Source organism: Ammospiza nelsoni, chromosome 1 (assembly GCF_027579445.1).
Source record: "Ammospiza nelsoni isolate bAmmNel1 chromosome 1, bAmmNel1.pri, whole genome shotgun sequence".
NCBI lineage: Eukaryota > Metazoa > Chordata > Aves > Passeriformes > Passerellidae > Ammospiza > Ammospiza nelsoni.
In genome coordinates this window covers 21,820,326-21,835,202 of record NC_080633.1, presented here as the reverse complement: position 1 = coordinate 21,835,202, position 14,877 = coordinate 21,820,326, and the positions used below count along the sequence as shown (strand labels likewise).

Here is a 14,877-nt window from a genome sequence, read left to right as displayed (position 1 = left end):
GAAGGAGGTAAGTGCTTCCACTGGTGCTGCTTTGTGTTTAAGCAGACCTGGCTTCCTCCTTTTGACAATTTCCATTTGCTTTGCAAGAAGAGCAGGGATAAGCAGACCAAGTTTATTCAGAAGAGAGAAGGGCTAACTAGAGAAGGAATATACAATAGCCCATGGTGGGGTCTCTGTAAGCTTCTCACTGGACACATTTACAGCCCCATTGTGTAAGTAGCAGGTGAGTAGCAGGAGATGCCATCTGTCCTCAATGTTCAATTAATTAAATTCTACTGCAATGTTTAAATCATTGTTTTTAATTCTTTCAACTGCATGTTTAAATCTGGTAATTTTCAAAATGTGAATTTTTCAATTCCTACAACTCCTCACTCCTCCTCTACCTTCCATCTGGCCTAATGGCAGAATTTCTAGCAGGATAACATGCACATTGTACTTGCACTTTTTTAAAAAGGATGGTAACACATAGATATATTCTCCATGTGGACAAACAATCTTTGTGAGAAATTCATCAAAAAGCATCAGGAAATGAGGACATTATTCCCTCATCTCTGCCAATGTCTGACTAGACTGGGGGTGGGGGGGGGAGAAAAAAGGTTGTCTGCTTGGCATAATTTCCTCAGAATATTTCAGGAAACTTGTTAACAACAGGATAGGACACACAAATGTAGGGACCTAAATTCAACATCATTGAAGATGAGGAATTTTCCTCTGTGAACATCATTTCATATGTTTAAGCAATTCCTTTTTCCCAACATTTTTTTTTCATTCAATTCTCCTATTTCTTCATTTGCAGTGGTGCAACACAATCCATCACCAGACAAAACTTACCTAACATGTTTCATCTACTTTCAGCTGACTCAAGCTGAACCAATACTGTTATCATAAATTGAATGGTGAGTTCAAATCTCTGAATTCTGACTATCTTAATTTCATAGTTTCAGTAGATCTCCTTTTTGAAGCAAAATCTTTCAGATGAAAAGACAGTGCTCATTAAATTGCTCAAAAGTTGAATAGCTAACTTGGAATAAAGATGTAAGCTCTGTTTAATTTTAAGCTCCCTTTTTGGAGATGATATTACCAACTCTATTGATATTCCATTCACCTTTAAAAATATAATGACTTTTGTCTTTTAGACAAAATTTTCCAGATACTAAACTCACAATTTATCTTCCTGTTTTTACTAACCAGTCTAAATAAATTTGTTTCCAATGATAGCAGAAAAAACATTTGATGAACCAAAGATAAAATTTTCATCAGACTGAGCAGCCATGAACTGCAGTTCTGATGATCTATTACACCCCTGAGGCTTCATCTTTAATAGTGAAACACACTCCTACTGTACAACTCTAATAAGTTGCAGATGTTGTCTTTGTGTAGCCATATGACTTTGTTTATGTCATGTAACCCTTGATATTGCCACTAATAATAGGGCAAGGATGCTCACATGCCCTTGCTGAAAACCACCAAGGCCAAAGGAGTTTATCTTGCTTGAACATATAACTTAGCAATTATTCAACATCCTTATTTTAGTAGCACAGAAATTTTATCAGAATAGTTTATTTTTACTTAAAGTTTTTGAAGTGAGGCAAGTTTAATTAAGACTGCATTATTTCCATGTTTGTAACATCATGTGTCTTTGAAATACATGACATTTCTGCTATTACTGACAAGTTTTAACCTATTATGTTTGACAGGATTTAGGAGTATGCTGAGAGACAGAGGTGTAGCTTTTTATGAAGTCTTAAAGTGCTAAAGAAAGATAAAACTGGCCTCTCTTTAAGAATCAGTTTGGTACATACCAAGAAATAGGCAAGATCTTCCAAGCCTCCTGTCTTCTAGCCTTATTTCTATTAATTTGTATAAACTTCCAGATTCTTCTACTAGAATTTTCTCACTTGCTGATGCCACTGAACAGGCATTAGGAAGCTTGTCTGATCTATTTCAGTGTCATAAATAAGTATATTGAGCAATCTTTGCCAGTGAGATGTTGTCAGACATTTAGCTTGCATTCTGGCATTGAGATTTTCCTTAACAATTCTTTTTATCTTCATTTTTACTCTTTGATTTTTTTTTTAACTTCAAAGATATTACTGAAAAGATGAAATATTTTTTGTGGCCAGTAAACAATTTTAAGGACACAGATGACATAATGCATTTTGAAGATGTGAGGTGTCAGACAAGCCTGTAGTCTGCTGCAGTAATATCCCATAGATTATATTACAAAATCTCAACCTAACCCTCATACTCAGAAGTTGATCTTCAAGAGCTCAAGAATTCTAGGATTTCAGGGTGCTGGCAAGTCATTAAGGTGACTCAATAGTTAAAGAGTTTTAGGAATGTTCAATTTTGACCTAACCCTTCCTTCCCACTCACAGCTTCCACAAAGAGTCCCTTTCTGACTGAGTATTTTGAGAATAACTGATCTCCTGCCAGAGCAGAATTGTTTTGCAAAACTGGAAATGGATCAGAGCAACCTTTTGAGATTTATGCAATTTGTACAAAGGGCTGGTATTTTGCTTTTGGAAGTACATTTGCCATCACAAATATGTTTGGACTGAAAAAAACACAAGTCCTTTCACCTTTACTGAGCTTCCAGGAGACCTGGCTTCAAAGATAAATTTAGGATTTAAGATTTCACTTACTCTAATCAAACAATGTTGCTATCTGGCTTTGTAATGCTCTACCTTTGATGCCTCAATTTTAAAGGGATGGATTATTTTGTTGTAAAGTAGAAAACCCTTGAATATATTATGAACCCTGCTGTTTTATTCTGCTACTTGTCTCTTTATGAAGTAGTGTTCTTAATAGTATCTGGTAATGGAACTTAGAGCAGTCCTAGAATTGATTCTGAAGAGAAGAAGGATTAGTTATGCTGTGAAAATTCATAAAGAGACAGGCAAGAGTAGTAATGTTTTAGTGGCCACCAAATGGCATTCCTGAAGTCTTCACACTGCTATTGCTAGCATTTTGGGTGAAGGATGATGTGGAAACAGGGCTTTGGATTCAAAGGGAGGAGTATTAGGGTCTGTAGTCTAACACCTCTACACTCAGAACTTTCCATTGCTTATGCTTATTGCAAAGATTTCCTTTCCTTCTTGGCATACAAGTTAGTGTCTCTTGTGTTTGGTCTTCCTTTTCTCTTCCAGCCCAAGGGGCTTTATGCTCTCCTGCCCCACTCCACTGCATCCCAATCACCCACAATATTCTTGTCCACTTCCGTCTGTATCTTGAGAATTTGCTTCTGCCTTGATGCTAATTAGGAAACTACTAAGCAGATGAATAAAATTGCTGTCTTCTCAGTACCAGAAATTATTTGCCTTGAATTGGAATTTTCTCATGCTTTGGCCTGTCATTGCATCCCATCATCCCATTATTAAAGTTCCATTCCTCAGAATGTTTTCAATTACTTTTACTTTTTAGGATTTTCATTAAGTAGAATAAAACAAAAGCTACAAAATCTTTTGGCCTTCTTGTCCATGTTCTTCTCAGAAATATTTATAGTAATCTCTTCAGAATTCTAGTTCAAAGTAGTTCAATGTAGAGATTCTTCTTCCCAGGAGGTCCATCACCTGGAGCTTAATTTTCAATGGTTTCCACCTCCCTGTAGTCCCAGAGAATCTCTGGGACTGCCTGTGGCCATGCAAGCAGCTGACACTATGAGACACCTGCCTTCACTGAAGGATCAGACATGACCTGTTTCAAGATTAAAAGAGGCCAGGAAAGGCTGTCTCCACTGACAGGCTGAAGATTGAAATACTGATCTTCCATAGGATAGACCTTAACTTAGTAGGTATTTTGAAAATACGAAAGAAATTTGCTTTGGTTTCTTTGCAAAGCCATAGGTCCAATATGAAATTCAAACAGTAGTAGTTTTCAACTAAAAGCTGTTATTTATTCCTGATGTATGTTTAAGCTGTTGATTGCTTTGTTCTTATTAGGACAGTTTTTTATTTAAGTATCAATATTTGGATTATTTTCTTTTAGTTAAATATTTCTAGAACTTAAGAATTTATGAGAAACACTTAATTCCTCTGTAAGAGCATCCATAGCTAAACATTCCTGGATTTAACATTTCTGGGGTTTCCTGGGTTGTTTTGTCATGACATAGGGACAAAGAATGACAATTGTGGAATTTTTTATCTCCAAACCTATTTTTCATCCTTATCTAGTGTTCATCATCACTTATTATACAGTTATGCTTTTGTCCAAAAACAAGGCTACCATCATTCCATCTAATGTGTAGTATGATTTATTAGAGGCTGTCATTGCATCCCATCATCCCATTATGAAAATTCCATTCCTCAGAAATGTTTTCAATTACTTTTACTTTTTAGGATGATACTTTTACTTTTCAGGGAAATCTTTAGAAATAAAATAATAACTTTAAAGCATAAGTTTATTCCAAACACACTTTCCTTGATATAAATTGTGATATAAACTGGCAATACAACCCTTATGCACTCAAGATGAGAATCAGGCTGATGAAGTTATGAAGTTGTCATTTACTATACATATATCTTCATGTTTTAAGTAGAGAGGATTCTAAAAGGGAGAAATAAACTGATCACATTATAGATTGGAATTCTCATTATACTAGTGCAACTTCTAATGAAATGATAGTGATAAATTGAGTCATTCTCACCTTCTTTGAGTGACATGAACCCCAAGTTCTAGCATAATTAATCTTTTAGAAAAACAAATTGCTACTTTTCCAAAAGCACAACCCTGCCTCTTATTACACCAACAATTTATTGTCCAGGTAAATAATTTGGTTCATGTGCTGCTTATTGGGACACATTCTGGTAATTGAATATATTTCCATTTGTTCCCCTTTAAAATTCAATTAGATAAATATCAGTAAATGCATCTGGTTTTCCCTTACGTTTGCGCCAGCCACCATGGGGTTCCCAAGATCACAAACCACCATTCTAGTTTCATTTTCCATCTTGTAATCACAGCTCAACACACGCAGGGCCTGCAACAAAAGGACACCAATACAGAGGTCAGAGATCACAGTGAAATGGATCCAGTTGGGAAAGTGATGCCTTTTTGACTGTGACCTTTCTTTTGATTTCAGACACCTGCTCAGAGCACTATCAAAACATTTAGCTGGTTATTGTCAGACAACGGGGGGAAACTGATGCCAGGGAAAAACAAATAGGATAGTTTCCCAGTACCTTAAGAACCAGGATGAGATCACTCTATGTCTAGTTTTACCATACTGCTTTGTTGCCGTGAATCATTCCTATAGCCATAATGACTCAACAGAGAAACAAAGAGTAGACAAAACTAAGTGAGAAGAATAGGTCTCACAGTAATTCTGTAAAAACATAATTAGCAACAAAGGAGATAGATTTTCACATTATCAGATATAAAGGTTGTTTTTGTTTATAGCAATCCTTATCACTAGTAATATCATCTGTAAACAAAACAAACTACAAAAGAGATACAGCTATAAAACAGTGCAAGCTAGTAGATACAGAATAAAGCAAAGCAATAAAATATGGGGGGTTGCAATAAAATGTGTTGGGGTTTTTTTCTGTTTTCCTCTCTGACATCTTCAGTAAATGAAGACATTTCCATGTATGTGCAGAAAGCAGCTTTGTAAAAGCAGGATGCAGCAAGTTGCATTGCCTTTCTGCTCATTTGTGATTCTCACAGATGAACCAGTGTGAATGAGCTCATGACCTCTGTATAAAAAGACCTGGGAAATCTGTACCAATTTGCCCTATCTGTAAAAGCCAGCATGGACATGCTGTCCTTGTAACTTCCTGAGATTAAAAGAAAAGACAGGGCATGTCCTAAACAGAGCCCATGTGAAGCATGCCCTCAGCAGACACCTCATTGTATGCTGACATTTTTACAGTTTGCTAGGAGGAAACAAAAGTTTGTTACACAGCATTTCCAGTGCACTAACAGCCTTCCCAAGCCTCTCTAGGGTTGGGAGGGAAGCATTTTTATATTCTCTCCAGCTGGTTAATTAGAGGTGGGAAGCAATGCATGGGAGAAAAGAGGGTGTTAACACAGTCAGAATCAAACGTGTCTGGAAAATTGTCCATTTGATCTTGATGTGTGGCTTTATAGTTTTGCTTTTGTTGGGGGAGAGGAGTTGAAATTGAAGTCTAAAAGTTAGATATATATACTCATTTGTATTAGATACTTGGCAGTTTCTTTAAAGATGCTGTATTATAGACCAACACAAAGTAAATCAGCCCTTATCACATATTTTTTTTTGGACCTCAAAGGCTGAGAAAATATAGGAGTTTTTCAAGGAGTTCTTCTGCAATCTGGAGGCTATGTTCCTAGACTAAAAATGATTAATGCTGCAGAATTTATCTCACCAGCATCACAAAAGCTAATTTGTGCAGTCTAAAGATGTGACAAAGGGTCAATCTTGGTAGAATTCCTTCCATAATGAGATTTACTGTCTGTTTTTGCACTGATCATCTTTTTGAGGTGGTTAAGTACAAAATAGGAAAATTAAAACCAGGCAGGAAGCTAGCAAGAGCTGAGACTAGTACACCTACTGTGGTCAGCATCATTACATTCATATATAACTCAGCCAGATGGAAGGGTTTGCCACAAAGCCCTTCTACCTGACATTGGTAGCAATTCACATTTCTGTAGCAACACACAGGTTTTTTTTGCAGTCTTGAGCAGAAGTAAAACCCCAACAATTATCACATGTGCTCCCAGGGTGCATTTTAACTAGAAAGTGATTGGATGCTTTAAGTAATCCAGGCAGCCTACAAGCTTGAAACTCTTTTGTGGTTGTAGTGATGCCACAATGGTTAAACACAACCAGCTGGCAAGTAAAAAACTTCCTCTTTCCTTTACCATCACCTTCCAATTTTATTTTATGAGGAAAAGGGGATGGATTAGTTGATTTAATTAGTTGATTAGGGGATCTTCTGGTTGATGCATATTTATGTATCTAACTGACATATGAAGAGTAGTCTTCGCCTTCACCAAGCTCAAATCATGTCTCATCTACCCAGCCACAATGTACCTAGTCTAAGAATTTCCATGTAAGACAAGAATGTTCCAGGTCTTTTTCTCATTTTAACTGTTTAGTTCAGATGGGCATGGGGGAAATGGCTCAGAGTTTATCCACTGCAATACCAGTCTGGATGTGATCTTCACCAGTCTGCAGTTTCCAGCCTGAGTAGAGGCAGTTCTGCCAAAATATATAATGTTTTTGGTGTGTAACAAATATCTGTTAGTGCTTTGTATTTGCCTGATTTACTAATTATTCCATAAGAATTTGGGTCCCAGCTTTTGCTACTAAGGCAGGATTGAGCTGTTCAATATGGGCAGCTCTACCATGGAGCAAAGGGCTGGTGCACAGTGTTCAGGCAATGGCTGGGAATTCAAACACACAGTCTTGTTAGGGACTGTTGTGGTGTAAGAATGTACCATACAGCAGTACATATTGTCTCTGGATCTACTGCTGGAAATATATGTATATAATACTACAAAGTGGTTATACTTTCTTCATTGCAGCTAATTTCAGTAAATTCACAGCTACTGCATATGCACAGTTACTGCAAGCCAGTGGGTTTGCAGGAACTAGAGAAGCTGTGGTAATTTTCTCATTTACCTGGTATCTGGACCTTCTAAGTATTTCCACAATACAACTGGTGGAAAACACACTTGATTTCATTTAAAGTCATTCTATTTCAATCCTCAGCTTTTGACTGAAGGAAGTGTCAGCCTCTGCAGGAATCAACGAAGCTCCAAAATCATGTCCCTGACCTCAGACTTTAAAATCACACATATTCATTTGCCTCTCCACTTGCCTACGATCCCATTTCTGCAAAATGTTGCTAATCTTTTATGCAGTTGCACAGTCTGTGTGCAATATTCTACAGGATCAGGAGATAAGAAGATGATGCCTACTGAGGCACGTCAAACACTATACTGCACAAAGCTGAAGGGAGGAGCTAGAAGACAAGTGAATTTTCAGTGAAGTTGTTGACTTCATCAGCTTCTAAGTGTAATTCAAAAGATATAGAATAACACAATACATTGCTAACATGAAATAAAGAAAAAAAAGCAGGATTGGACAGGAGGCACTTAAGGTGTTTCTCTATAAAGCACTTAATGTGTGTTTCTTTATTAGCTCGACTAAATGCAGAATAGCTCCACAGTAGACAAATATCCTCTATGAATACAGTCAGTTTGAAATTATGACAGTGTAATTGAATTATTTGATTCTATAGATATTTCAGTTCCATCAGAAATGTATCAAATTCCATTTCATTTATTCTTGTCTTACTCTGCCTGATTTGTTGGCTTTGAGGAGAACCTTATCCCTGCCTTAATACCAGGAATTCTGCAGTTCGGAGAAAAACATCTACAAGAGGACTGTAAACATGGATGCAACGAAGAGGAAATGCAACCTAGAGGCAGAGCTTTAAGAATATGATTGCAATAGGCTCTACCATAAATCTACCTGTCTGCTGAAATTGCTTTATATTAAATTAGGTACATTTCTGGAGCAGTCACAGATACCCCATTGTCAGGATACAACACAAACATAAAAATAAGAACTGGAATCCTGACTCCACTGCAACTGACATGAAAACTGTCATTTTCACCTCTAGTCCATGCCTCAAAAAGTGCCTGCAGACCTTTTTTCCATATGCCTCAGTGTTTATGGCATCCAGTGTGATAACTTCTTCTGTTATCTTGTCAGTTCAAATTGCTCAAAGCCCTGTAAGTTGAATGAATTGAATCCCTCTCATTTATACTCACTTATACTCAGTGATACTATGACCCCTAAGAATTTGGTGATCCTGGTAACAGAAGAATTTACATTTAGAAAATTTTAGAAGAAATTTACAGTATCAATTTTTTCCAAATGAACATAGAAGTTAATATTTTAGTTTACATAATGGAAACATAATATTTCAAAAAATATAGTTAAAAGAAATATACATTTACTATTCAAAACAATAGGAAGAATAAACTTCTTTTCACTGCCGTTTGTAATCCTTGTGAAAATGGTCCTTGAAATGCAGAAAGAAAGAACTAAAAATGACGTAGCAAGTAGGACTAATGTTTTGATCCTTCTCAGAAAGAACATGATGATATCTTTCTGAATGAAGTACAAAAAGCAAAAAATATGAAATAAATTATGTGTGTGAATGAGCTAAGTAAATGTAGAGAAAAGGAGGGCAGTTTTTTATCTACGAGGATTCAGAATTGGATTTGTCAGAAAGGCATTTTTATCCTTCCCAAAATCTGAAAAGAATGAAGTAATTGTATTGTGTTTCCTGGGTTTTTAAAATTTTGTCCTCAAAAGAAAAAGTATTCTAACTTTAAAACTCCTTCTCAACCCATTCTAGCTTCTCTTTATTCTTCCAAAGCACCAGGATCTTTCCTTCCTTTCTCCATGAGTCTATTGTGTTGTCACTATAAAACTAAGTTTTTTCTAAAATGGTAAAAAACCCTGAATGATTTCTCTCTGTCCAGATCAGAGAATGGTTTGGATTGGAAGGGACCTTAACAATCATCTTGTTCCACCCCTGCCACTGTGGACAAGTCACCTTCTACTACACCAGGCTGCTCCATCCAACCAGGCCTTAAACATTTCAAGGGATGAGACATCTGTAGCTTCCCTGGACAACCTGTTCCAGTGCCTCACCACCCTCACAGCCAAGAAATTTTCTTAGTATCTAATCTCAACCTCCTTTCTTTCAGTTTGAATTTATTCTCCCTTGTCCTGCCACAACATGGCAGTGTAAGAAGTCTCTCTCTGTTTTAGTCTCCCTTCATAAGGCTGATGCAGCCCAGGACACGTTTGACTTTCTGGGCTGGAAATGCACATTGATAACTCATGTCCAGCCTCTTGTCTACTCCCACCCCCAGGTCCTTCAAATAATAGATATGGGCTAATACATGTTTGCGTTTTGGAATTAGTGCCTCCTCTGACATCTTGGTAAAATCCAAAAGAGCAGCAAAAGATTTCTAAAGAGGAAGGAAGGAAAAAAGTAACCATTTGTAGCATGTTAAAGAGAACTTTAGTTTTGTAGATTACAGTCCAAAAAACCAGTGGCTTTGCTAAGAGAACAAAAGGAACAGGCAGTAGGAAAAGGCTGGTGTCTTTAAGATATATTTCTGAGATGTGAAGTTGCAGAGAATTTCTATCATCTTTGATGATAGCATTACTTCTTCTTGGATTTTTTTTCAAACTAGGTTAGAAACCCATTAATAAAGTCACTGACAGAAGGAGAATAAGGAAATACCTTGTAAGTTAATTCAACTTCCTTAAAAACATTTGCCTTCAGAAAGGAAATTAACTTGCTTTCTCCCACTGTCACCCTTGAGGCCCTTTTGAACATTCCAGGCACTAACAGAAAAAAGCAGGCTCATGTTGCAACAGCCTGGGAGATATATGTGCAGATGAGGCAATTCAGACTTGCTGTCCAAAAGAGAATACATGAACACTCTGCTTGTTTGCAGGATAGGGTTTCATCTTTGCTCTTAAATAAACAAACAGACCCAAAAAGGAAAAGCACTGAATGTTCAGTACAGCTCAGCAAGACTTCAGTCAACATTAATCCTTCTGTGAACACTGGCACATTTTACATTTTAATTGCATTTTTTGTCCATTTATAACATGAAAGAATTGACAACAAGGAAAAGTAACTTTGTCAGTGTTATACTGCAGTAGTGTCCAACTATTCAGGATACTGGAAACTGGGACACCTTTAATAGTAGTAAAACACTGGTGTGCTGTGAGGGGAGACAGCAGTGTCCAAGTGTCTGGGAGTCAGCAGGGCTCATTAACTCTGACTGGGAGTTGGTACCATGGGATCCCAGGCTAAAGGAAGCATAAAGGAATTTGGCAGTATTACTTTCTGCTATTGGTATTGTTTACTGGTTCAAAATCTGAACATAGGAATTGTGAATAGGTATAGGTATGTGAACACCTCTATTCCTAGAAGAAATGTGACAATATTTGTGTAGTACTATAAAGAAGTTAGTGGGAAGGAGCTGGGTTAATGGGAATGAACCTGATCTGGCTCTGAACAGAATGGTCCTGTCCTTCCCATCTTTTGGAGGCATGGCTTATCTTTACCCTGGGCTGTGCAAGCAAGGATAGCTGAGAGTTGATGGAATCTCCCTTCCTGAAAGGAACCTCTTTATGTGCTGCTTTCAGCTGGTACAGCCTATGTAGGTAATCCTTGCTCTCAGTTGTCATTATCGCTAACATCTTGATTTTACTTTACCTTGTTGTTGCGTTCGACCCCGGTGTAATCTGCTTCGGGTGGAATCTTTATATGTAGCTCAGCTTCATAGGCTCCTTCCCCATCATTCTTTGGATTTATTATGAGCATGACACAGTTTTCTTCTCCAATTATTAGCTGATCTGTATCCCTGTACAGAACATACTACTTGTCAGGAGTTAAAACATGCACAATTAGGATTTATATATGAATAAAGCAGAAGGACATTTTGGTCTCAGACCATTTGTTCTGGAAAACACTCGGTGAACACAAAAAAACCCCATTTTCTATAAAAATGACAACATCAAAAAGTATACCAGGACCTGGGTAGAAAAGAGGTTAAGAGAAAACACCACTGTGGCCAAGATGGACTATCACAAAACTTGAAAGCAACTGGTAAAAAATTTCAGAGCCTGACTACTTTCTAAACAACAGGAAGTATTTAGTGGAGGAACCACTTGCCACAAGGTCTCATGAGCATTGTTTTCTGGAGGACACAAAGGTGGTAGTTATCTCCTCATGTCCACTGCAATACAAACAATGACAGATATTCTCCTGAGACCTGCAATGGCACTGTGCCCTTGATTCACAGCTACAGACTGATTCTGATGAGAGTCAGGTAACTCTCTGACATTCCCCACTTGTCCTGCTTGGCATATTTCTCCCTCCACAGAAGAAACTGTTGCCATATTTTGAAAATTTTATTTTGAGATTAATTTACTTCACTGTATACCGAGTTCAGGAGAATTGTGTCCAAGTGCAAAGTCACAGGCACACTGAAATAAAAAACTTGAAACCTCCTATGAACAACAATTTGTATAATCTCTTGGTTTTCACAGAACTAGAGCCACTCTAACAAACACCTGCAAACTATATTTTCTATGATAACCATTAAACATCATGAATGTGGTTTGTTTTAATTTGTGCATCCATTTCTTGGTTTTATAGCTGAAATGGATGCACAAATTAAAATCAGGAAATCAAGTAAGAGTGATTAGCTACAGTAAACAACAGAACTGTGTTCTACATCATTCTGTTGCAACAGTTAGCAGTGTCTGGACGGTGCATATACAGCATAATGTATCTTATTTCACTTACGGCACTGCAGAAAGTTGCAAGTCAGGAATACATAAGTTGTCCTCCCCACAGTCAACCAGAATGTAAGCCTGTATCATTGCCAAATAAAAAAATATAATACAGTTAGTACATGCCTTAAAGTCCAAATTGCATCACTACATATTGCTAACCTGTCTTAAATACCACTAGCACTGCTTTACTGAAATAAATCTTTTTATGCTTTCTGTGAGCTCCTTTTCATGTGGTAGTAAGAGGTTGGAGACTATTTAGATGGTCAAATATATCCTTAGCAGAACAATATAATCTTCAGTCCCTTTCCCACACTAACTTGGCTTACATATTCTAGAAGGCAATCAAAACAAGAAAGTTTTGGAGATACTTGAAAGGCCTGTTTGTTCTAGTTTTATATTGAGTCTACATTTTGTATTAATTAAATCCCTGTCATGTAATTTCTGGCTTTCTCTTTTAAGGAAGATGACACACATAATATTTGTAAATGCTTTCATGTTTATATACGGAAAATATAACATGCAAAACTCATACCTGCTCTGCTAGTAAGTTTTTCTGGTAATAGTTCAGGATTGGCTTCACAGTGAAACTATCTTCAAAACTGGTCTCATCCAAACTATAATTGAAGTTTATATTGATAGGAGATAATTTATCTCTAAATTCTGTTTCATCCTGTGAGTAACAATCACATAATAAAACCAATGGTTTGCTATGATTATTTCAGTTGGTGTAAAAAGCAACAAATTCAGACTTCTGAAGGTAAAGATGTGGTCTTTATTGAAGGTAAGACATGGTTCTTTGACAGATGCTGGCCAAATTCTGGCTGCATGTGGTGTCATTAGGAAAGCAAAGTGACTCACCAGTAACTGGAATGCCCAGAACACATTGCCTCCACAGCCCCACATCTGGAAGAAGCTGGCTGAGCTGAGTAGACTCAGAAATTTTTCAAAGCATTAGCCTAAAATGAAGCTGTTTAAGAGAGACACACAGAACCAACTCCTATCAGGTACTGCCCCCTTTCCTTTTGAAATGGAGGTAGGGCATGTGTGGATTTGTGGAGGTAATATTGCTGGTTTGTACCATACCTAAGAATTTATAAGACTTAGCAATGGTAAAATTAAACCACCTTTACTATCTAGATATGTCCTTACATAGTGCTTGAAACGTCTCCATTTCACCTCCCACTGCATTTCTTGGATCAGACTTGGAATAATCTACTTCAATTGCATGAGGTAACCCCACCTGCAAGTGAGGAAGTATTGATCCTTTCACCTTTACAACTTCAATTTCATAGTTTTAGTTTTTCTAAAATTATTTTAAAATATCTTTAAAATATTTTAAAAAATGTATGAATTTTAGGCCAATATTTCTGGTAAGACTCCTTTATAATCTTTTGAACCTAAATTGGCATGGTATTTAACATGATTCATTTATTACTGCACTGTGAATATTAAAAAAAAAAAAAAAGAATACCAAAAATGGAAAGCAATCTTGCATTTTTATATCAGAAGATGCAGTATTTGATCAGAATTTCCAGAAGAGCATGAAATTAAGGTATTTTTACATAAAGAAATTCTACAGTCTTCAAAATCCTTCTTTTCTACTTATATTGACAAAAGATGAGGCCAAAGATTTACATAGGGAATTTTTTCAAGGTAGCAGAATGCTCTGGACATACTGAACATACAGATGAAGTCTATCTTGTATCCCATTTCTGTAATTTTGGAGATAACTCTTCCTTTTCCAGTGACTCCTTTTTATTATTATCTTTAAATCCCTGGTACTACTCAAATAATGATGAAAGTCCAAAATATTTTAAACAACTTACTCTGAGATAAACAAGGAAGTCCTGGCAATGGAGTTGTTTCTGTCTTTCTATCACAATGGAGAAATAGTGATGTGACTGATGGTAATCAAAGAAGAGGGTTCTCTTAACAGCTCCTTTCTGTTTCAATGAATCTAACTGCAATTCACCTTTCAGCACTAAGGGATACAAATAAATAAATTACTTATTGATAACACAGAAATAAAACAGTAAGGAATTCATTCTGTATTATAATTCATTAACCTAGGCAAGTCTTCCGAGAAAAACTAATCCATGTTTTAAGTGCCTGTCTGTTTAAAAGCCCACTAAGTTTTGATCCAAATTATGCAGGATGTATAATTTAAACTTTCTTATTTCATTGACAGATCATATGTGTACAGGACTTCTGTCCCTTTAATTTATTAATTTTCCAAAACAGAACTTTCTCCAACAAGGTACATTCTTGGTTTTATTTAGAAAACTACTTAAACTGAAAAAAAAATCTTATAAGTGAGTAATAAAAGGTTTGCATACACACACACACACACACACACACACATCTGTCTATCTATCTATCTATCTATCTATCTATCTATCTATCTATCTATCTATCTATTCATATATCCATATATCCATCTGTTTATCTACTTTTTTTAAACTGCATTTTCTTGCCTGAGGAGGATCTCACTCCTATTGTCTTTACAAGTGTAGGAAAAAATACATTTGAAATGGAGCAGGACTAGAGTAAAT

General features: G+C 36.5%; 1 protein-coding gene across 1 annotated transcript in view; it reads right to left on the bottom strand.

Moving 5' to 3' along the window:
- Positions 1-14,877, bottom strand: part of ITGA8 (integrin subunit alpha 8) — a 111,381-nt gene that overhangs the window by 44,919 nt on the left and 51,585 nt on the right. The window contains exons 17-21 of the mRNA XM_059477303.1: positions 14,152-14,306; positions 12,858-12,995; positions 12,336-12,403; positions 11,241-11,388; positions 4,886-4,978 (exon numbers count right to left, since the gene is read on the bottom strand). Of these exons, the coding sequence (XP_059333286.1) occupies positions 4,886-4,978; positions 11,241-11,388; positions 12,336-12,403; positions 12,858-12,995; positions 14,152-14,306 (602 nt within the window). The remainder of the gene's footprint in view (positions 1-4,885; positions 4,979-11,240; positions 11,389-12,335; positions 12,404-12,857; positions 12,996-14,151; positions 14,307-14,877) is intronic.